We start from the raw sequence: 25,735 nt of genomic DNA, 5'->3' as shown, positions 1-25,735 counted from the left end.
ACATGCAAAAAACTGATAATTTTTTCATCCATACATTTCCGTTTTATACCGTGGTGAATATGAGTATAGTTTTAGAGTGATTCTGTGTAATCCCGGGAAACGACGCCAAACAGCGTTTTACTGCATTTCATTATAAATCGTGCCATTTCTCGCCTGGATCAATAATCAATCTGAAATCAACGCTAGATTATCGGTATTATGTTTCATCATGCATGCAAGAAAGGGTGGAGGGGGGGTAGTTTTTCTATGCTTCGATCGCCACCAACGGATTACGCTACACAGTACATTGGGCCTAAAAGAAAAATGGTTTGTTTCCGGTTGCCGACCGACCCTGCCGATTTAGGTGCGACCCAATTTATTTTATGAGTTTAAATTAAAAAAAAGTAAAATTAAAAAATATTCATTAAAATCTTAGTCAAACCTTTAGTATTATGGATATTAAAGGGGAACTATTTTACTATTTCTTTCACTATTTGGGCACTTTTACACAATTCCTGTGAGTCTATGGAACACCTCTGTAATATATATATTTTTTTTATTCATTGTTTTGTATTTCTAATCAAGTCCTCAAAAACAGCATTTTTCTACCTCAAGATCTCGAGCTGTTTTGAGCCTGGGCTCCTAAACCACTGCGGAGTGTCGTCTTCGCCTGAACATTAACATGCAGCAGTGACTATATGACATCACATATAGGCACATTTTCAAACGACTCAGTTCAGTGAGGGTGAATATTGTGAGAGGAGAATTGGAAGAATGCGCCAATGTGAGAATTTTGAGACATAGATCATATTAATATAAGTTCACATAGCTAGGAAACAATGCTAAACACTCAAAAAGGCCATTTATAAGATAGTTCCCCTTTAAACATGCTGGCAGAGTACATGCATCCATGTTGTTGTGAACATTTTAATTAAATAAAGAAATTCCCTATCCATAGTCGCCGTGGGAAAGAATAAAATAAAAAATTAAATTAAATAAATTCCCTACCTACCCATGGCCTTAACTGACAACCAACAGGAAACAAACAATATATTTTTTTATGCCTTACAGACACACGCTCCGATCGCGGGGAAAGAATTATCGGATCAACGCAAGATTGATAACATATAGTCCTTACCTTGTCTATGATGTACTGCAAAAAGAATAATCCAATTATCTGATCGCCATTCCAAATACTGTGGTATTTGGTACTAGCACTCATTCAAGGGTACTACAACTATGCTTGCACCTCATGGTACCAAAGCACCTCAAAGGCGCTAAAAACAAAATTACAAACATCTCAAAACAAACTGGTCAGACTACTGCTTGACCTTACTCCTAGAACCCACCTCACCCCTGCCCACTTTGACAACCTAGGATGGCTTAGAGTAGACAACAGAGTACAGCAACTTGCAATGGGCCTGGTCTACAAGATACACTACACGACTAAGGTACCCATGTACATGTCAAAATACTTCCCAAAGGTCAGTGAATACCACGATCACAACACCAGAGGGAGCTCCACAAATCATGTTAAACCCAGATTGATTGATTGATTGATTGATTGAAAACTTTATTAACAGATTGCAGAATGGGTACAATACAGTACAGCTCAATACACACAATTGTTAAGGGGATGCAGACCAGAGAAAAACTTTCGTCTTGTTTACATCAGGGTCCCCCATTTTCAATTCATCAGGACATATATGACATACATGACATACAGATAGACAGTACTGCTACATCTATACATTTATGACATACCAGATTTGCAAATACAGTACTGTTTGTGGTACAAAAAGAGTCCAGAAAAGCGAGTATATACATTTGAGGGGGGGGGACACTGTACACTGTACATTGGAATACTGACAAAGCCATACTTGGTAATTTACTGTACAACTGGGTTAAGACATTTGTAGGGGCCAGTTTCGAATTGCAGTCTCCCGTAGGTGTTCTCTGAGAGTGTTTTTGAAGGTGGGTAGTGATTCACATTCCTTTACAGCTTTGGGTAGGGCGTTCCACATTGATGTGGCATAATTGCGAAACGTGTTTAGTCCCTTGTTTGAGCCAAATCTGGGTTTAACATGATTTGTGGAGCTCCCTCTGGTGTTGTGATCGTGGTATTCACTGACCTTTGGGAAGTATTTTGACATGTACAAACATGGGTACCTTGGTCGCATAGTGTATCTTGTAGACCAGGCCCATTGCAAGTTGCTGTACTCTGTCGTCTACTCTAAGCCATCCTAGGTTGTCAAAGTGGGCTGGGGTGAGGTGGGTTCTAGGAGTCAGGTCAAGCAGTAGTCTGACTAGCTTGTTTTGAGATGAGAACACCTACGGGAGACTGCAATTCGAAACTGGCCCCTGTAAATGTCCTAACCCAACCCCTTCCAATATACAGTAAATGACCTAACCCAAGAATACACGAGACCCTCCTCTTGGAACCAAGTATGGTTTCGTCAATATTCCAATGTACAGTTTTGCTATGTACAGTTGTACAGTTTCCCCCACCCACCCCTCCTACCAACCCCCCCACCCCCACCCACCTCCAATGTACAGTCCCCTCCCAACCCCACCTACCCAACCTCCTCCAATGTACAGTTTCTACATCAAATGTATACTCTTCTCTAGACTTTTTGTATCACAAACAGTACTGTATTTGCAAATCTAGTATGTCATAAATATAGATGTAGCAGTACTGTCTATCTGTATGTCGTGTATGTCACATATGTTATGATGAATTGAAAATGGGGGACCCTGATGTAAACAAGACGAAAGTCTTTCTCTGGTCTGCATCCCCTTAACAATTGTGTGTATTGAGCTGTACTGTACTCATTCTGCAATCTGTTAATAAAGTTTTCAATCAATCAATCAATCAATCAACAGAGTACAGGACCAGGTCAGATGAGTCACTGATCATTTGTTTGATATGGCAGTTTCCATTCTACCTCAAGGGAAGAATATCAACCCAGACATTTAGATTGTGCAGGCTGTGAGAGCACAGGTGTAGAGGCAGCTTTATGTAGGACTGGAGTGTGAAATTGTGCACCTGAAAGAGTTAAAATATTATGGTTCTGCGTTATTTAGTAAATGCCATGGATGAATGTCCTCTTATATTAAAAGCAATAGGGGCTACACAGTTCATACATTTGCCTTGAGGCCAACTAGTTGTTTGTAGGCTAAAAACACTCCTTTTACTTTAGCCTGACAATGCAATGTCTAGCAAGCATGCCCACGCTCCTCGTGTCTAATTTGCTAGGCCATCACACAGTCAATGTTTATCTAGATAGAATTACAAATGGTAATAGATCATCGTGGGTGTGTTGTATTATTTACAAAAGCCAGAACTGCACTTGGCCAGCACAATAGATTATACTGTACTGGCCATGCATAAAGATTTTCTTCGTGGCGTTTTTGGACCATCACTTTGCTTTGCATCATGTTCTGGGAATGGTCGTGTTGTTGTGGCGGTGTGTTTACATTACAGTAGGCTAGCTGGCTGTTAGCAAATAACCTCGCCTTGCACAAAGGGTTGTTTAAAGGCTAGCCAACACTTAGCAATGAATGTTGTCATTTCCAAATGATAGAGGGCAAGCTAAATAGTCAACGGTAACTTTTGTTATGATGTTGGAAAGCCCGTGGCGTGGACTAAAGCCAAAAGGCGCAGTTTCGGCCAGGAGACGGGGGTTCAATGGAGCGAGGTTACAGCTCGGCCTGCATCCCCACCTGTCAACAGTCAACACCACGATAGAGGCAACTTTTGTAACATTGCTAGCTAACTATGCAACTTGCTAACATTAGCCAGCAGGCTAATTTTTGCACGCTATTTATTGCCACAAAATAATCGATATAACGGCAACCAAGAGATACAAATTATACTCTGATTTTTGACAGCTTCTTCTCGTTTGCGGACATTAGAAAATAAAATGCCATGAGCATGAATGTAGACCTGTGTTGGTGGATCAGGTTGGTCAGTGGATGCCATCTTCCTCTTATCTCGAGTGCTCGACGCAATCACGATCGATTGCTTTTCCTGAACCAGGACCGCGGTCTGCGTGTATGCTTTCTACAGCGCAGTTGGGTTTCCGGGTTCCTCTGATTGGCCACTAAGCCCACGTGACCCTACGCTATTACGCCCCCCTTATCACCGCCAGTTATCGCTTTGCGCATGAGCTGCGAGAAGCCCCTCAGCCGCGTCCAGTGGTGCGTTATTGAAATCATCTGGGGTGACACGCACCACGTGCACGCGCGCTCCCGCGAATGCGCATTTAATGTCCCCTCGCTTGGGCACAGACTAAAGACAGTGCCTAATTGCCTCTACGAATGGAATGTAACACGTCTTCACAACAAGTTAGGTGTGAATGTGTCTGAGAACGTATTTAACACACCTGACGACCGGCGCTATTGATATGCAAATAGCGAGTGAGCTTGCACACCGTGCTACCCCGTCCCATGAACAACGCATGCCTGGCCGCGTCTATACTTTCCGTAGCCGCATTTCTGTAGGACGCTCTCTGATTGGCTGACGCTGTTCAACGCGGAAATGGGAAAAGACACAGCTCGTCACGCGATTGGGCAAACATGTCAGTGGCCAATCAGAGAGCGTCAGTCAGTGGCCAATCAGAGAGCGTCCTGCAGAAATGCGGCTACGGAAAGTATAGACGCCCCTCAGCCAGCCAGCAATACTAAGCTCCAGTTAACCTAATTTATACCTTAACGAATCATTAAAAAAATATACCGTTAACTGGAATATGTTGTTTCTTTACACATATGTTGGATTATGTAATTGGTTTGTCATGACAAACCAATAAAAAATTGCTACTTTACATGAGGGTGAACGCTGTTGCGTGCCACCACCCACTTCAATGACAGAGCTCTCATATTTGCGAATGCATAAACTATATCTTAAATTATGACTATGTGTCTAATATGGCCGTCGCTTATCAATGACTTGTTTGCAGTCAACATTTCCAGAAAAAAATGCACGAACAGCTGTTTCTGTTATTGAAGTGGGTGGTGGCACGCAACAGCGTTCACCCTGATGTAAACAAAACAAGTCATTGATAAGCGACGGCCATATTAGACACATAGCCATAATTTAAGATATAGTTTATGCATTCGCAAATGTGTGTAAAGTAGCGATTTTTTATTGGTTTGTCATGACAAACCAATTACATAATCCAACATATGTGTAAAGAAACAACATATTCCAGTTAACGGTATATTTTTTTAATGATTCGTTACGGTATAAATTAGGTTAACTGGAGCTTAGTATTGCTGGCTGGCTGAGGGGCTTCTCGCGGCTCATGCGCAGGCGTAATCGATAACTGGCGGCGATAAGGGGGGCGTAATAGCGTAGGGTCACGTGGGCTTAGTGGCCAATCAGAGGAACCCGGAAACCCAACTGCGTTGTAGAAAGCATACACGCCAACGGTCTGCGTGAATACTTTACCCAAGGCAGTTGTCCTTCCGCGTTCGGTTTGCGCGCCCTGATTGGCCTCTCAGCGCCCAATCGCGTTGCGCCTAGCTTTCAGTTCCACAGCTAACCTCGTTCCCAGCTTTATCTCGAGATAGTTCCACAGCCCAAGTCCTCGCCCATTTCCTCGTATAACACGCTATTCATATCAATCGACATCACATCAATATTATATTAACGTAACGCGCTATTCATATCAATCGGCATCACATCAATATAAATAACGTAGTGTTTTCATCTCTTCATATCAATCGGCATCACATCAATATAAATAACGTAGTGTTTTCATCTCAGATATTAATATAACGCGCTATTCATATCAATCGGCATCACATCAATATAAATAACGTAGTGTTTTCATCTCTTCATATCAATCGGCATCACATCAATATAAATAACGTAGTGTTTTCATCTCTTCATATCAATCGGCATCACATCAATATAAATAACGTAGTGTTTTCATCTCAGATATTAACGTAACGCGCTATTCATATCAATCGGCATCACATCAATATAAATAACGTTGTGTTTTCATCTCTCTATATGAACGTAACTAGCTATTCATATCAATCGACATAACATCAATAGTTAGTATATTGATGCACGGCAGTAGCAGTATAGCGATGCACGGCGGTAGTAGTTAGTGCATTGATGTGATAGTTAGTATATTGATGCACGCACGGCGGTAGTAGTTAGTGCGTTGATGTGCTAGTTAGTTAGATTGATTGATTGATTGAAAAGTTTGCAGAATGGGTACAGTACAGTACAGCTCAATACATACAATTGTTAAGGGGATGCAGACCAGAGAAAGACTTTCGTCTTGTTTACATCAGGGTCCCCCATTTTCAATTCATCATATGACACACACGACATACAGATAGACAGTACTGCTACATCTATACATTTATGACATACCAGATTTGCAAATACAGTACTGTTTGTGATACAAAAAGTGTCCAGAAAAAGAGTGTATATACATTTGACATAGAAACTGTACATTGGAGGAGGTTGGGTAGGTGGGGTGGGGTTGGGTGGGTAGGGCTGTACATTGGAGGTGTGGGGGGGGGGGGGGGGGGGGGTTGGGTAGGGGGAACGGACGACACTGTACACTGTACATTGGAATACTGACAAAGCCATACTTGGTCTTTACTGTACAACTGGGTTAGGACATTTGTAGGGGCCAGTTTCGAATTGCAGTCTCCCGTAGGTGTTCTTTGAGAGTGTTTTTGGAAGTGGGTAGTGATTCACATTCCTTTACAGCTTTGGGTAGGGCGTTCCACATTGATGTGGCATAATTGCGAAACGTGTTTATGTAACAGAGGCAACTCGCCCCTGCCACGAATTCGACCATGCCTTGAGTGGGAGTCGAACCCCAGGCGTCCGCACTGCGGGCGACATCACAAACCGCTGCGCCAAGAAAGGAATTCCCTCCTAAGCGCTCAGTTTGGATGCCTCTGGGGAGTGAGTTTTACACCCGTTACACTCACCCCCCCTAAACTCACACCACCCAAGGCATCCGGGTCACGGCACCAGTGTAACAGAGGCAACTCGCCCCTGCCACGAATTCGACCATGCCTTGAGTGGGAGTCGAACCCCAGGCGTCCGCACTGCGGGCGACATCACAAACCGCTGCGCCAAGAAAGGAATTCCCTCCTAAGCGCTCAGTTTGGATGCCTCTGGGGAGTGAGTTTTACACCCGTTACATTTAGTCCCTTGTTTGAGCCGAATCTGGGTTTAACATGATTTGTGGAGCTCCCTCTGGTGTTGTGATCGTGGTATTCACTGACCTTTGGGAAGTATTTTGACATGTACATGGGTACCTTGGTCGTGTAGTGTATCTTGTAGTCGACCAGGCCCATTGCAAGTATATATTAGTATATTGATGCACGGCGGTAGCAGTATAGCGATGCACGGGGTAGTAGTTAGTGCATTGATGTGCTAGTTAGTTATATATTGATGCACGGCAGTAGCGAGTTAGTTGATAGTTAGTAGTATATTGATGCAGGTAGGTAGCTGATGTGATGGACTTGTGGAACTGAGAGAAGTTCTGAAAGTTAGGAGCGAGTGTTAGGAGTAACGCGATTGGGCGTTGAGAGAAGCGTCAGTGGCCAATCAGGGCGCACAAACCGAACGCGGAAGGACAACTGCCTTGGGGGAAGTATTCACGCCAACGGTCCGTGTACGTTTTGATAGTTCGTTTTTTGTTACAAACGGAAAATACGAAAAAATTAAAAAAAAACGGAAATACGAGGTGTTTTCCTATTTCCGTTTGAAACCAAAATCGAAAAAACGAGGAAAAACTGAAATACGAAGCTGTTTTTCGTATTTTGGTGTCAGAATCAAATGAAAAAAGGAGTAAATAATGGGCCGATTTTGGTCCGTGTACGTTTTGATAGTTGATCAGAACGGAACCACGTGACAAGTACATTTTTCAATGTAAAAGCCATGCACGATCTAACGTTAACGAATATATAACGTTATGAATAAATACATGCATACAGATCTATACCAGGGTAACGTTATGATACATACATTTTTTGTTTTGTGCATTTCATTTAGACATGATCTTTTATGTGAAGTAATAGCCTAATATGGTCTGTCCCAAATAGTGTTGTCTAAACGCACGTTACCCAACAGATATCCTATTTCAGTGGTCGGCAATAGGCCGCTCGCAGGCCGAAATAGGTCCGCCAGGCCAGCAATATATCTGCCCGTCAGATTATTTTGATAATATGATTTGTGATGAAGACTCGCTTTATTGTATCGGAATCTGGAGACTTAGGTATATAAAGTTAGAAAGATATTCACAGATTCGAATTTCCGCTGTCAATAATTCTTAAGCGAAATGTTTTTAAAACACAAAGGACACCTCTTTCCTATCGTAGTAAGGTGGTAGACAATGAGCTACAACCTTATTTTCACCTAAACGAGCTGTCCTCGGAGCTGTACTAATTGATCTCTATGTGCACTTCGGCTGTGAGGCAAGTGCGCAGCCAGGGACCGTCTAAAAAGTGCAACACCGAAAAGAGACACTACAAAAAGATTCAATAACTTCACTGTCATACAGTGTATAGTGTCACCAAAATCACTGCACACATCAGTGGTATCCTATTATATTATAGTGTTATACTACAACACTTAGATTTGGAAAAAATGCTTTTTCATAATTCTGGGGATTTTGTATAGGAAAAAACATTAAATATCTTCACTCTTATAGAGTGTAGTGTCACCAAACTCACTAAACCTGCATTTCTCAACCAAGGTGCCTTGCCTACCGTTTTGCTGTGGACGTGTGAGTGTCCACAACAGCTAGCTAGCTGTTCTACTTGAATACTGAATGTTAATATTGAATCAGACAATATTGAATACTGAATGTTAATATCAGACCATATTGTATGACAGTGAAGTTATTGAATCTTTTTGTAGTGTCTCTTTTCGGTGTTGCACTTTTTAGACGGTCCCTGGCTGCGCACTTGCCTCACAGCCGACTGACAATTTTAATAATTAATTGTACAGCTCCGAGGACGGCTCGTTTAGGTGAAAATAAGGTTGTAGCTCATTGTCTACCTTACTACGATAGGAAAGAAGTGACCTTTGTGTTTTAAAAACATTTCGCTTAAGAAACAAAGGTTCGAACGTCCGTTCGAAGAACCCTGACGAAGTTTGAATCCCAAAAACAGGCTTCGGGGACAGCCTTACCAAACATATTATTTATATTATTCAAATGACACTCAAACATGTTCCGTTGTGATGTCACAGTATGATGTCATAATAGACATTCTAGAACATTTGTGATGTCACAGTATGATGTCATAATAGAACATTCTAGAACATTTGTGTTCTATATATATTCAACAATGCTCTCCTTTGTGTTTTAAAAACATTTTGCTTAAGAATTATTGACCATGGAAATTCGAATCTGAATATCTTTCTAACTTTACCTACGTCTCCCGATTGCGATACAATCGAGCGAATCTTCATCACAAAAATCATATTCTCAAAATAATCGGGCAGATATTATTGCTGGCGGACCTATTTCGGCCTGCGGCCGACCACTGAACTAGGATATCTGTTGGGTAACGTGCGTTTAGACAACACTATTTGGGACAGACCATATTAGGCTATTACTTCACATAAAAGATCATGTCTAAATGAAATGCACAAAACAAAAAATGTATGTATCATAAGTAGATCTGTATGCATGTATTTATTCATAACGTTATACATATTCGTTAACGTTAGATCGTGCATGGCTTTTACATTGAAAATTGTACTTGTCACGTGGTTCCGTTTGATTGAATTGATTGAAAACTTTATTAACAGATTGCAGAATGGGTAAAGTGCCTTCCGGCTTCCTTCACACACAACAACGCAGGATGGCAGACGTGAAACCCTGTAGGGTGTGCAACTTCTCACGCCAGAAATCATACGGAGTGATAGTTTCCACTTTAGACCAACTGAGGATGAAAGGTACGTTGAGCATAGTTTACCTGTTAGCTAACGTTAGCTAAAAATCTAAACGTTTCTTTGAGTCGCGTGTCCTTGTCCTCAAATAGACTGTAATGGAACTGCAGTGTACTGAGAAGTAAGCTTATTATATTGTACAGTGTTTATGAAAACACCGTTTTAACACAGCTTCTCCCACACTGGTCCAAGCCTTTCTTTGCGAAACTACAGAATAGTGGTACTGCACAAAGTAGGCTCTCAGTTGATGCTCATGAGCAGAGCATGCTGTATTATAAGATACATTTTAATCCTGTTGAAACTTGTATGAACTGGGGATGACACACAAGCGAGACCTCCCACCTGCCCTGTTCATTCCAAGCATGCTATTCATCAGGCGTGGCCCATACTTGTCCAGCTCACTGCCCCTGCAGTTAAAACAACTGTCTTATCTGTCAGACCATTGCTTCGGAATATGACTAAAACAAAACATTGGCTTTACTTGTTTCTCCAGTTGATGCATTGGTCATTGCTCATTGGAGAGTTACACTGAAGCCTAAAAACTACTAACACCATCACTCATTAACATACAGTCTGTGGAATGAGGGCAGAAAACCCCCAGTTTACTGCTACCGGAATAGTTTATTTTCTCTTATATCTGCTATTGTCCTGATCTATTGATTGATTAATTGAAAACTTTATTAACAGATTGCAGAATGGGTACAGTACAGTACAGCTCAATACATACAATTGTTAAGGGGATGCAGACCAGAGAAAGACTTTCGTCTTGTTTACATCAGGGTCCCCCATTTTCAATTCATCATAACATATGACACACACAACATACAGATAGACAGTACTGCTACATCTATACATTTATGACATACCAGATTTGCAAATACAGTACTGTTTGTGATACAAAGTGTCCAGAAAAAGAGTGTATATACATTTGACGTAGAAACTGTACATTGGAGGAGGTTGGGTATGTCGGGTGGGGTTGGGTGGGTGGGTGGGGGGCTGTACATTGGAGGGGGGGGGGGGGCACTGTACACTGTACATTGGAATACTGACAAAGCCATACTTGGTCATTTACTGTACAACTGGGTTAGGACATTTACAGGGGCCAGTTTCGAATTGCAGTCTCCCGTAGGTGTTTTTTGAGAGTTTTTGAAGGTGGGTAGTGATTCACATTCCTTTACAGCTTTGGGTAGGGCGTTCCACATTGATGTGGCATAATTGCGAAACGTGTTTAGTCCCTTGTTTGAGTCGAATCTGGGTTTAACATGATTTGTGGAGCTCCCTCTGGTGTTGTGATCGTGGTATTCACTGACCTTTGGGAAGTATTTGACATGTACATGGGTACCTTGGTCGTCTTCTAGTGTATCTTGTAGACCAGGCCCATTGCAAGTTGCTGTACTCTGTCGTCTACTCTAAGTCATCCTAGGTTGTCAAAGTGGGCAGGGGTGAGGTGGGTTCTATGAGTAAGGTCAAGCAGTAGTCTGACTAGTTTGTTTTGAGATGTTTGTAATTCGTTTTTTAGTGCCTTTGAGGTGCTTTGGTACCATGAGGTGCAAGCATAGTCGTAGTACCCTTGAATGAGTGCTCCTGCCAGAGTCTTCAGGGTATTCTTGTTTACCAGAGAGGAGATCCGGTACAAGAATCGAGTTTGTTGGTTGACTTTTTTTATTACATTGGATGCCATTTTGTCACAGGAAAGATTAGCCTCTAGGATGGAACCCAGGTATGTAATTTCATCTTTCCTTGTGACAATATTGTCACCCACTGTAACTGGGAAGCCGTCGGTCTTGCTGAGTTTGTTATTTGAACTGAAGAGAATGCACTCTGTTTTGCCCATGTGTAATGATAGTTTGTTGTCGGCGAGCCATATGCAGATTTTGCCTATAATACAGTATCTGCTCTTTTCCATTCTTCCCCCAGGATCTGAGTTTCTCGGTTTCAGCTCTGATTCCACCGTGTCCGTGGTCTTAGAAGATGATGGGACGATAGTAGAAGATGACGCCTATTTTTTGTGTTTACCCGTAAACACAAAGTTCATGCTCTTGCATGAAAAAGACACGTGGGCTCCGATTCACAGAAGTAAGGCGTCTTATCTCTCTGTCTGTCTGTGCCTTGTCTGGACTCATTCGAAAAAGTCCAAAAGTACCACAACGTACTACCATGTGTTTCTCCTCAATACGTTTATCTTTCCGCTGTAGTTGATGGTGGCACCGCCTGGATGACCAGGGAGTCTATGGACCTGGACGCTGTGGACAGCTCCTTAAGAGGGACAGAGCCCTGGTGGATCTTGGCCCAACAGCTGAAGCAGGACCTGGCTAGCATCATCCAAATGTCTGAAGCAGACTTACAGGTACCCTGGTCAACAGCACATGCTACCATGTTCTGCCAATATATCTGCCATCAGCCATTCCTATGATATTTATGGATTGCCAATGAATTGCTAGCCCTTTTTAAACTGTGCCTAGCTCTGCCTACCTGTCGGGACTGGCCTAACTGCCTCGAAGCTTTGGCGCTTCAAACACTCACAAAATGTGCCTACATCAATATAATAAATTGCCTATATAGAAATAATAATCCAATATTCATTTTTAAAGTACATTTTTTTAGTTCTCAGGACATTTAGTAAATCGGCCACATATACTGTATGTCTCATCCACCTGTCCCATTGAAACGTTGCATGTGGGAAGGCTGAAACTTTGGTTATTCACTGATAATTACTACTGAAGCTTCGAAGCCCAAGATATGGTAATTGGGACCGCCCTAATACCTGCATTCTGAGATCTTTCACAATTTGGCCATTTACAAAGGTAATTTCAGTACAGCTTCTGTTGTTTTCATTGAGAGTGAGTGGAGCGAGTGGCATTTAGCATAACAGTGGCTCAGAAGGTAGAGCGGTCGTCTGGTAAGGTTCCCGGTTGGATTCTCGCTCCTCCCAGCAGTGTTTCAAAGTGTCCTTGAGCAAGACACTTGTACCCTAACTGCTCCTGATAAGCAGGTTGGCACCTTGCATAGTTGCCTTCGCCCTCTGTGTGTGAGTGAATGTGTTAATGCGAGGCATAGGTTCTAAAGCGCTTTGGATAAAAAAGCGCTATATAAATGCAGTCCATTTTAGTAACGTCATAGTGAAATATGTCCATTGGGCTCTTAGCCATGGGCTGACTAAGCTTTTACACAGTGACGCTCTGGTGAGATAATCCTGCCTCATAACCCTGGGATAAGAATGTGCATTGTGAAAAGCACTACTCTTATTTATACAATTTTGTAACCGCCTCCATTTGTAACTATACATTATCATGACAGCATTATCCTACCTCTGATAAATTCCCCCCCACAGCTTTGTCACCATAGTTTGTGTGATTTCTTGCTCTGTTGAATAACCGTTCCAGACCCTAGTGGACATCTCCTGCCCAGGGCTGGCCTCGGCCCTCGGCTTCCCAGAGAAGAAGGTGCAGAACCTCCAGGAGACCCTGCAGAGGGTGTTGGACCGCCGAGAGGAAGAGAGGCAGTCTAAGGAGCTCCTGCAGCTCTACCTGAAGGCTGTGGAGAGCGAGGACAGACTGCAGGCAGAGCCCAGCCAGCCGCATGGTAAGGAGAGGAGTCAGAGGAACCACAGACAGTTAACGTCACGGTGACCAAATGCGTCCACATTTTTATAGGATTCTATCACATTTTCATAACAATAGCAAATATAACTTACCCTTGCGCCGTTTTCATTGAGGTTTCTTACAAATTAACAATGTTTTATTTGTCCTTTTATATGCGGATAACATTCAAATCTTAAATTGTACCATTATGTTCCCGTTTAGACAACAAACATAATGCTAATGATGCACTTTTGTTAAGATAATTGGGTAACCATTCTCGATCACTGTACTCGGGTCCCATTAATAGTTTACCGCTGTTCAGATCGCGTCAAAGAATAGACGCGTCCCAGTGACCTGTGCTAAAGGTCTTGGGAATTGTATTAATTTTGTAGTTTTCACATTTTCACCTTTATAATTTTAAACCAATGCTGCCATCTACTGACAACAGAAAGTGTTGTGTAAGTTATAGTATAACGTCAACTTGAGACCCGCACTTCCGTAAACACCGTCGCCCAAAACACATTCTAGAGATTTCCACTTTTTACTGGTACATAGGTTCATATCTAATAGTCTTTAGATGACTAAATATAGATGAATACTCATGAAATTTGATATATATATTCTAAAATAAGTATAATTTCACTTCATCTACCTGTCGACATGAAATTCCCAAACGCTGACGGTAAAAAAAGCCTGGATGTCGCACAAAATGGGGCGTGACCGAATTTGGTCCCAGACAATAAGAGTGACTGAGATTGGTCTACGTTCCGTTAGCTCTGAAATGGGGTTGCCGACTGACTGAATCTGAACTTCCTGCGATGTAAAGATTAAGAGGCCCCCCCGCGGCGAAATTAATTAGTATCCCCCTCAATCTTTCTATCTCTCTCTCTCTGTCTGCCAGTCGCAGTCTGTGGGTGACTGTCACTCAAAGCGCTTATGGGCGGAGCCCAGCACAAAACAGCTTGAAATCTTGAAGTGGAAAAATGTTGCTTTAGAGTATTTGATTAAAAATATAAAACAATGCATTAAAAAAAAAAAAAAAAAAAAAATTTACAGATGTGTTCCATAGACTCACAGGAATTGTGTAAAGTTGCCCAAATAGTGAAAGGAATACCAATGCATGTCCCCTTTAAACTCGAAAGGCAACTGAGTTTTCCCTCATTCACAGTCACGTCAGGTGTACATACAGACTTAAGCAAAAAAAAAAGCATATAAAATCATAACAATAAGACAAGTAAGGATAACAATCAATTAAAACATGTACAACTTACTTGATTGACAATGGTTGGATATCAACGTTGTAAACTCTGCAACAGAGGGGAGAATCTCAAGCTTTAAAGGACTGTTGGAGTTCATTCCATGAGCTAGGGGCATTATAACAAAATACAGATTTACCATGTTCCGAGCAAACTATGCAAATTCACCGCCCGGTTGATAAATGTGAGGAAAACGTGCCACAGGATCCTTTTAACTTCCTCTCGTGCTTCCATGGCCTGGTGAGTGTGCGTTTAGTTTCTGATGAATAACTGAAACAAGACGATCAACTCCCAAATATTCACTGTATTTCAGCAAGCGATCTCTATTTTACGTGAGGGTTGGGTTTATAAGCAAACGTGAACTGAATCAGATTAGGACATAACTTTTACTTTTGAGGCACATATTGACCTGCGCCTGTTGAGTGTAATAAATGTATTAGTAAGTAAGTCAAATAAGTAGTTTCCAACCTCTCCTTTTTTGATACTATTCTGAACCTTTTTTGGAAGCGTTTTTACCTCACTGTTTGTAAATGGATTCAAGCTATGACTCCATTGACAATATGATTGCCTTATTACGGCCTGATATTGAGATATTCAGACTGAATTGCATGAAAGCAGGCAAGTCTTATCACACAACCCTTGCATAAAATGATATGAGATGTTATGCTGAGAGTCCTTGTATATGGAAGACAACGTGCTTGTTGTGCAAGTAGTTTTGTACCGCCAGGTGGCGCCATTGTCTCTGCTATAAACAACCAAAACGTCCTCCATTGCAGCGAGTTCACCTCACTTTTCTTTTATGAAGCCGGTAAATAACCCAGTCGTTTGTGTCAGGGGCTGGTAACATGGACACGCCTGACGGTATGGAGGAGGTAGACTCGGCATCTGGATTCATGACCCGGACTCTCATGGTCCTTAAGGGTAAAACCAGCCCTGAGACCAGGCTCTCCACCGCGGAGCTGCAGGTACAGAACCCACACAGCCCACCACTCTCACTGAATACTGCACTCGAGAGACAGCTGTCATTTGATCTAGCACTGCCTGGTGAGGGACATGAAGACTTTTGAGGGCCGCTACACCGTCTGCCTCGAACCACAGCATGATGTAAACGGGTAGAATTATGCAAAAAATACTTGAAATTCCTAAAAAGGTGCAATTTGACATTCAAAGTAGGGGACGGTCATTTAAAATAACTTTTACAGATCATGTTACTAAATCCATTTCTTGTCTGTCCTGTTTTCTGTTTCAATTTGGGAGCATTTAGGAGGATCAAAATGTTACCATAGTGTCCAGTAGATCTGACGTTGTCATATATTGCATTAGATCATTGTAGATAGGACAGGATCTGTGTAGGAGAAGAAACTATAGATTTTCTGTAAAAAAAGAAATTGTCATATAACATTTCACACACATTCTTAGTGAAGATCCCTCAAATTTGATTATCAAATAGTGTTGACTAAGATATGTACTAGAGGCTGGATATTGAACAATATTTATTACAGTGTGTACCTACTTATACATTACAAGCATCAATTGGGCATGGCTGTAAAGAGGATATTTGTGTGATCTAATGAGTCCATTTTCACTTAGATACGTGGAGGGAGCAATATTTGCCCACATTTGCCTGTGAGCTAGCATGACATTGTCTCTATGGATTCCTCAAGATATCAAGTTTCATACGATGTGATTATCTTCATGCTAGCTTAAAGAATGAGCCCACTAAAGGCCATAAAAGACAGCTAATCTATCGGCGGGATAGCAGTAACATACATGCAGGTCAAGATCAAGTGTTCCTTTATTAATCCCCTCTGGGAAATTCAGGTGTCATAGCAGCATGGATGAGGGGGGAGGGGAGATACAGGCAGGAAGAAAAGATAATAATAGAAATGGTAGTACTACTACTAATAGTAATAGTAGAGTAGAACATAATAATAGCGAAATGGCAGTATATTATATTCAATAATAATAACATGGTAGTAGCATATTGCAGTGTTTCGTATTTAAGAGTCAGATGGTCCTAACAGTTCTCCAGCCATTAGTTACAGAAGATGTGGACAGACCTCAAAGATGGGTTTCATTGTCAGAGAGCATACAAGTCATTCCAACCGTCAGACACTCCCACTGTGCGACCTCATGACGTAGATGTAACGCACAACACTAGCATCGGATACTTCAAGGGACAATCGTTGTACATTTCTGGTGGCTCAGTTGCAGAGGATCCTTTGTTTTTCATTGTGATTCCTATGTGTACTTCCTGTTTTGTCATCTTGACCCCTGCGGTGTGGGGATGGCTGGTTTGAGCAGCCACACCTGCCCTGGGTCAAGACAATCAGGTTAAATCAGCCATCCCCATCCCCACACCATAACCCAAAACCTCCATCTATTCTACTTTATTTTTAATTTTTTTATGTTTTTATCTGTCTACCTAGAGTAATTCCATAGTGTGAAAATACAATTTTCTGGCCTCATTGCTTAAAGGTCCCATGCATTATAAATGGCCTTTTCCATTGTTTAGGATTGATTCCTAGCAATTGGGGATTATATCAATGTGGTCTGTGTCGTTAATTATCATATTGACTCATCAGTCTAGTCTCGAGTTCACGAGATCTTCCCTCACTCAACTAAGCTGTTCTGATTTGACAGTATTGCTGACGTGAATAAGGTACTGATTTGCAGTAACGCCCCCTCTATGGTTGTAGCGCATAGTGTAACCCGACACTTCCGTAAACGGGTTTTGACAGAGGCAGAGAATGAGCGAGTGAGAGAGAGGCAGAAAGAGAGAGTGACCGGCGGGACCGTGCAGAAGTGTGTGTAAATGTGTGTGCGCCATCTCTCCCTCGTCGGAGCATTTACACACAAACTTGACTGCGTGTGTGTCGGTGACGCATCTCTCCTCTCTCTCTCTCTCTCTCTCTCTCTCTCTCTCTCTCTCTTGCTTGCTCGTTCTCTCTCGTATGTATCACGCTGTGTGGGTGACTGTCACTGAAAGCGCTTATGGGCAGAGCCCATCCAATAACAGCCTGAAATCCTGAGGCTGAAAAATGATGCTTTTGAGTACTTCATTAGAACTATAAAACAATGCATTTTTTTTGAAAAAAAAACCTTACAGATGTCTTCCATAGACTCGCATGAATTGTGTAAAGTTGCCCAAATAGTGAAAGGAATAGCAATGCATGTCCCCTTTAACCAAAACAAATGGATATAGGGCAATAATGGCATAACGACTTAATAATGATATAGATATCCCAAACAATAGGCTGCAAAACTGCAACAGTTACTATAACTGATACAGGCCCTAGGAAACTAAGCCAAGATCTCAAACTGAAATAATAACGTCCACACTGGAAATACTTGCCTACAGGGACAGGCCTCACCTACAGGGACAGACGTCGCATACAGGGACAGATGTTGCCTACAGGGACAGACATCACATACAGGGACAGATGTCTCATACAGGGACAGATGTTGCCAGTCTACAGGGACAGACAAGACAGACGTCACATACAGGGACAGACGTCTCATACAGGGACAGATGTTGCCTACAGGGACAGACGTCTCGTACAGGGACAGACGTCTCGTACAGGGACAGACGTCTCGTACAGGGACAGACGTCGCGTACAGGGACAGACGTCACGTACAGGGACAGACGTTAATAACTTGCTTTTTCACCAAACGTCACTTAAAACAAATAAAAGTTGCCTCTTGATCACCAAACAAGAATGAATTTCCCTATTGGGATTAATAAAGTGCAAATCTAACTTTCACCAAACCACTTTTTGTAAAATAAAAGGTGACTCTTGGAAGAAGAAGAAAAATATTCAATTTTAATCTATTTGAATTTTTCAAAATCGTCCTAAATCATTCATTCGAATTAATCGATAATATCGATTAATCGCCCAGCCCTACCCTGTACATGTCGAAAAACGTCCCAAAGGTCAGTGAATACCACGACCACAACACCAGAGGGAGTTCCACAAATCATGTTCAACCCAGATCTGGCTCAAACAAGGGATTAAACACATTTCGCAATTATGCCACAACAATGTGGAATGCCCTACCCACAGCCGTAAAATAATGTGAATCCCTACCTACCTTCAAAACCGCTCTCAAAGAGCACCTGCTATTTGAAGCTGGCCCCGGTAAATGTCTAAACCCCCCACACAACCCCCTCCGATGTACAGTTTCTTCCCCCTCAAATGTATATATTCTCTTTTAGAAACTCTGTCTGTAAATAAACAGTACTGTATATTTGTGTATCTTGGATGTCATAAATGTCTTGATGTAACGGTTCTGTATGTCGTGTATGTCATAAATGTTATGAATTGAAAATGGGGGACCCTGATGTAAACAAGACGAAAGTGTTTCTCTGGTCTGCATCCCCTTAACCATTGCGTGTATTGAGCCGTACTGTATTGTACCCATTCTGCAATCTGTTAATACAATTTTCAATCAATCAATCAATTCTGTGCTAGGGCTGGACGATATAGAAATAAATAAAGCTATTATGGTAGGGCAGTGTGATATAAATGAATAAAGCTCTATGGTAGGGCTGGGTGATATATAAATAAATAAACCTCTATGGTAGGGCAGTGTGATATATAAATAAATAAAGCTATGGTAGGGCAGTGTGATGTATACATACATAAAGCTCTATGGTAGGGCAGCGTGATATAGAAATAAATAAAGCTTTATAGTGGGGCTGGATGATATAGAAATAAATAAAGCTCTATGGTAGGTCAGCATGATATAGAAATTAATAAAGCTTTATAGTGGGGCTGGATGATATAGAAATAAATAAAGCTCTATGGCAGGTCTATAATTATGAATAAATAAAGCTATTTTAGGGCTGGACGATATAGAAATAAATAAAGCTCTATGGTAGGGCTGGACAAAAATCAAGATATTCAGAAGACCTTTTTTGGATATAATTATATATCACAATATCTGGGTAGATATGGAAAAGAACATGTCAGATAATCAAATCAATGTTTATCATATTGGCCTTGCATGGTAATGGGAATTGTGATACAATCAATTGAAACTATAATTTTCACCTGTAATTTTCACGTTCTCAAACCTTTCAGACTTCATGCTTTTTTAGCATTGATTCCGACAGCAAAATTGCGTATCACAATTTCTCTCTCTATATATATATAAATGTGATAGACAGATAGACGATATTGTATATGAATGGATACATCACCCAGCCCTACTCCATGGTGTTCCATGTCTAGATGGTGGTGCGGGAGGGAGTGACGGCCATGGAGCAGGTGCTGGGCTGGGACTTGGAGAGGACCTCTGGGCTGCTGCAGGCCTGCGAGGCAGAGCTGACCAAGCGCATAGAGCAGGTCCAGGCCATGCGGTCTCTCAGCAGCCACACACAGCCACACGCCGCAGAGGGGAGCGCCGATGACAGCCAAGACACGCCGGCCAAACGCAGCAAGTAGGCGAAGGTCCACACAGGTGTAAGACTGCTAAACACACTACAGTACCTGCCCCGGGGGCCAGCAGGGTGGGCGTGACTGTGTGTGTTAAAGATGATGTCCGTCTGCTGAAATGCTGATTACACCTGACGCTCCGCATCATACTGTACATACTGAACTTGCCAAACGGTGCCACTTCCATCAGCAAACCCCTTGAATGTGATGTCCTGCGGCAAGAAGCCAAATAGCAAAACCGACGTGAGAGAGATTTGCACAAGTCATGTTTATCAAACAGGGCTCTACAGTGTGACTATTTCACTCTCATTTCCCCCTGAAAATAGATATGTGCGAACTGTAAAAATAATTTAGGAGCACACTGTGCGAGTAAATAGCTTTGTGTAGTGGGCGTGTCAATGCGCAATTGTCAGAGCAGAGTGAACCTTCAATTCTAGCTCTTCAGCCCTGCGTTTTGACAGCTCTGTGACGACTTCTCTCGCGAGTCTGTGACGAATAATTTAGTCAGAATGACCTTAGATCAACTTGACTTGTGTATGACTTATGTACCAGGAATTTTCCAATTTCATTTGAGCACTATTAGACCAACAGCAGTCTAACTGCAGGGAAGCTTTTTTGCCTTTTCTTTGCTAATGGAGCCCTGTGCTTCATACCAGCAATGTCTTCCTCCAACTCCCTCATTGGTCTCCCATACTGTCAATGTGAGTGTTTGCATTCTATTATTTATTTGCATTTATTTTAAATTTGTTGGACCTTATGGTGTTCTTGACTTATTGTTATGTTTCTTCTTGACTTGTTTAACACTTTGCCGCCCAACCACGAGTTAACTTGGGTTTCGGTGCCATGCGTTAAGGACCAGAGCCACGAGTTAACTCCTGGCAAGTTGTTATTGTTTTATTCCATATTCACCGTATCAACATCCCCCATCGACTCTGCAGATCTACCCGCATCTGTGATTTCGGCAACATGCAATACCGGCCAGATCCTCTTAGGGGCGCCATCGCTCCACTGCAGTATCATTGAGGGCGAATGGGAAAATGTTTTATTTTACTGTCTATGGGCGTTTCATATTAGCCTGATCCCAAACGAAGGGCCCGCACCGTTGTTTATGTTTCGATTAGCAGATTTCAGCCTGGAATAATGGGATTTATGATCGGCCAATGGATATATCGATCTACCAGATGCCGATCGATAAGGGCGAAATGCTGCCGGCTATCACATGGGCTGACGGTAAGACATTATTAACCTAAATTATAGCCGGATTGGAGCTTGTTATAAAACGCAATCGATCAGTGAATGTGGCTACTTGCACGGACACTCTATTGCTAATCAATAATACTAATCGGCGTCCCCCGCCGCCCCCATTTCATCCATAGATGCTCTGGAATAGTCCGGATGATAAGCATTTTGTTTTATTTCATTCGAATATATACAACAGAAATGCCGTTCGATATAACGTTAGTAGCCTTTAGCCTCATATCTAGCTTCCCAGAAAATATATGAGACGAAAACCGCGATAAAGCTTATATTCACGATGCTATAAAATGACAACCAACCGATGGATCTTTATTTTCTTTAAGCCATTATGAAGGGATGGTGTATGCACTCAAGTGACAATGAGAATGGACAGATAGCAATACTATAAAGTATAGATATAGCTATACAAAGACATCGGTTTGTTGACAAACCTCTGTTCTCCAGCACCATATTAGACGGCGACGAACGGTCCTCAAAGTGTTAAAGAAGACGTGTCCGGCCCATGGAGACATTAACGTGTGTTGTCGGGCCTTACAAATAAATTTGATTTGATTTGATTTGAATGTCTTCCTCCAACTCCCTCATTGGTCTCCCATACTGTCAATCCTCTGCACCCTGAGTACAGCACAGAGCTGCTCCCATCTGGGGTCCAGGAGGTGTTTTAACATTCATTTTATACATATAGAATTCATAAAGGCTACTTTCCTGTAGTTCCACATGGTCAATCCACCTGCTCCAACCCCACAATGTTAACTATTTTCCGCCATTAATGGTTCAGAATAACAATCTAGAGAACCTAGAAAAACCTAGACATTGCTTTACCCCAATATTAATATATCCGATTGTTTTCTTTTAACTTGGTTCATATTCCCTACCTAAAGACTGCAAGACCATTGTTTACATTTCACCAACCAATGCGCAATGAATGCAGTCAACACATTTGCTTTCCACGTTAGGACATTGTACACATTCAGACTATGCATAGGGTATCCTGTGCTAGTTTAACCTGGTTGACACACACTAGCCATGGGTCTTGGTTGGCAGAAAAAACGTTTTGGCAGGAGACATTGGCACATAATACACAATATGAATTGCTTATGTGTTTGACTATGCAAAAGAGACTAGTCACAGAAAGCGCTTGAATTGATCCTTCCACGTGATGGTGGTGGGATGGTAGATGCATATCAAAGTTGTGTATTTATTCATTTATGTAGTTGGCAAAAAATAAAAAAGTTTGTTAGGGTGGACGACTGGACGTAGTCTATGGCCACCCCCCAGAACATGACCTGGTGCTTGGTATAAAAGACAGGATGATGAAAAGCAAGGAGATAAGGCTATAAGGAAGGAAAGAAACGTGAATCCAGTGTGTAGGTATCCTTATGTTGAGCAGGCCTATGTTGCAGTAATGTTTTTAAATATAGGATGTATCCATATGAGAGGGGCCTATTATAGAAATTAATACCAGTAAATGGTGCAATTATATAGAGCTTTTATCCAAAGCGCTTTACAATTTTGTTCCACACATTCATCCATTCACTTACACGCCGACGGCGGAGGCAACCATGCCAACCTGCTCATTGGAAGCAATTAGGGGTTAAGTGTCTTGCTCAAGGACACTTTGGGAGGAGTGGGATTCTAACCGGGAACCTTCCGATTACCAGACGGCCGCTCTACCACCTAAGCCACTGTCACCCCCAGTAAAGGATCAGTGTGATTAATATGATGGTGATGAATCTGTCCCAGATTTGTCAATGGGTTTGACCGCTATCGTAGTCTTAAAACCTGTATCACTCTCGGCTTGCGCCTGCAAGGATGGAATAGAGGGTGCAGTCGTTCTGGTCCGATATGCTTAACATTCATCACATCAGTGAATCAGACGCCAGCTTGAAGCTTCTAGCTTTTGCAAATGAATGTGGCCATTGCTTCTCTCATTGCAATGTTAATGCATGTGGGCCTCTGGGTGTACTGACTTTTAGACGTGGAGAATGTGAGAAACCACTTCTGAACTTTGTTGTTGCTATTCACAACTTGTATACAGGCGTAACGGAAAAGCCAAAGCACAATACCATGCCCCATCAACCCCACGTTTTAGCACCAGTCTGGCTTATTGTGATTAGTTAAAAGAAACCCCCTCCCCTAAAACAAAGTCTGCAGAGCAGGCCACAAGCGGGATTCAGGCTGATGGTGATTCTTTCTTGTTAGGCACCGATGTGCCAACATACACAACTACCAAATATCTTTTAGGTAAATGGTGCATTTATATAGCGCTTTTATCCAAAGCGCTTTAAAATGTTGTTCCTCGCATTCACCCATTCACTCACACATTCACACATCCACAGCGCAGGCAACCATGCAAAGTGCCAACCTGCTCATCGGGAGCAATTAGCGGTTAAGTGTCGAGGACACTTCGACAGGCTGCTCGGGAGGAGCGGAAATCGAACCGGAAACCTTCCACTGGACGACTGCTCTACCTCCTGAGACACTTAAGTGACATGAGTTCTAGTGACATGGGTGCATTCATTTGATTTGAATGGCGTATAAACACTGACCTGTTAGGCCTATGTATGGACCAATTTAGCAGCAAAAATAGGTGTAGAAGAATACATCATAACATTGATTTACCATTAGGAACTAGCACCAAAAAAAAAGGTAAATTATTTAAGATCGCTAGGCTTTATTCCAGACCATGGACCAGCCTGGCCCTGATGTGGTTGTGTAAGAACTGCGTGTACAGTGTGTGTGGGTCCACGTGAGTCATGTGAGGACTGGCTAGCCTTTGGTCGACCCCGTGATCTCATTATACAGTCTGGCCCAGGACACTTGCAATCAGGGTGCCAGCTGAGGCATGATTGTGGTATGATTGTGGCTTTGAATATCAGGGAAGAATATCAGGGAAGATGTTATTTCTATATAATGATGTGACCATAGCCTTGCACACTTGAGTATTCCATCAAGCTCCAGCAGAAAAGCGGAGCAACTCAACGATGTCCTCCGTGTTACTTTAGACACCGTTTTCTGTCCGAACAGGCTGTGCACCAGCTGTGCTTCCCCCGTTCACACGGCATCTCTGGGAAACTAATGTGGATACATGTATTTTCTGGCCAGAATTTGTTACTACTAAAGGTTGTGTAATGTCACCAGATGTTAAATGTTTTTTGTTTTTTATTATACAAGTGTTTATTGGTAACGGGTATCTGTGTGTTAATAAGGTAATGGTTTGAGTACAATAAACTAGTCCTTGTACTTCTGAGAGTGCTGTTTATTTGAGTGCTGTTTATTTGGATCCACCATTAGCTACCACAATGGTGGCAGCTAATTTCCTGTGGAGCACACATAATAAACTTTACTGTGTAAAAATGAATTGGCTGCACATTGCATAATTCAGTACCTAAGCCAAAAAAGTGGATTATGGTTTTTAATGAGGGGCAAATGGGAGTTAGTAGTTTCCAAGAGGTCCAGCTGTGATGGATCCTTGTTATACAGTGAGGTGCTATTTAAAGGAACACGCCAACTTTTGGGGAAATTAGCTTATTTGCCATCTATCCTAGAGTTAGACAAGCAGTACATACCCTTTTCTTCTCTGTGCATGCATTTGGCTTAGGGAACAACAGCCGCACGTCATTCACTGGAAGTAGGTGTGCCAGTGTACACAGTTCACAACATGTTTACAGGAACGTTTTGGAGTTGTATTTGGAGTGTATTTCGTGACTGTTGTGAACTAGGCTACACTGGCACACCTACTTCCAGTGAATGACGGAAGAGAACGGATGCTATGTGCAAAACAACGTTTGCCATGTGCAAAATAAGGTTTGCTATGTGTCGAGATAATAATATATCAACAATGAAATATTGAAATATATCAATACAAATATAAATTGTTGTCTTATTTGATCTTGCCAACAAGACAGTGGTAATATGCTTTTCCAGTGTTTTACCTACTCTACCACTTTACATACTCTACCACAGAGTAGGTATTTTCTTTTGAAAGTGGTTACCACAGGCAGCCATGATGGAAGAAACATAATTAACACAAACATTCAAAGGCCTCTTATTTTCAATTGAAATGTACTTAAATGTTTTAATATTTAACCCTCAATTAAAATGGTAATGATCAGCACATGGTAATGGTCCTATGAGGCCGAGGAGCCTATAGGCTGCTGCAAGCGACTGCTGTCCTAATGGTTCCATGGTGTGCGTAATTCCTGTGGCATTAGCTCCGCTCAGGCTTACCAGTGACGACGGCGTGAGGCATGGGAGAGGAGACACTGGAGTCTTAGATGCTTCACA

The 25,735-nt window shown here is 42.1% G+C and overlaps 1 protein-coding gene across 1 annotated transcript; it reads left to right on the top strand.

Annotated features, from left to right (window-relative positions):
- Positions 1–9,822: 9,822 nt before the first annotated feature.
- On the top strand, positions 9,823–24,797 carry dffa (DNA fragmentation factor, alpha polypeptide). Its single transcript, XM_084334166.1, has 6 exons — positions 9,823–9,922; positions 11,834–11,992; positions 12,112–12,263; positions 13,300–13,498; positions 15,588–15,718; positions 19,988–24,797. Exons 1-6 carry the CDS (start codon positions 9,829–9,831, stop codon positions 20,198–20,200), a joined length of 948 nt encoding a protein of 315 aa, XP_084190292.1. The 5' UTR covers positions 9,823–9,828; the 3' UTR covers positions 20,201–24,797.
- Positions 24,798–25,735: the final 938 nt, after the last annotated feature.

The sequence above is a fragment of the Notolepis coatsorum genome, assembly GCF_963971535.1.
Source record: "Notolepis coatsorum genome assembly, chromosome: 17".
NCBI lineage: Eukaryota > Metazoa > Chordata > Actinopteri > Aulopiformes > Paralepididae > Notolepis > Notolepis coatsorum.
This window is presented reverse-complemented; position numbering and strand designations above follow the sequence as displayed.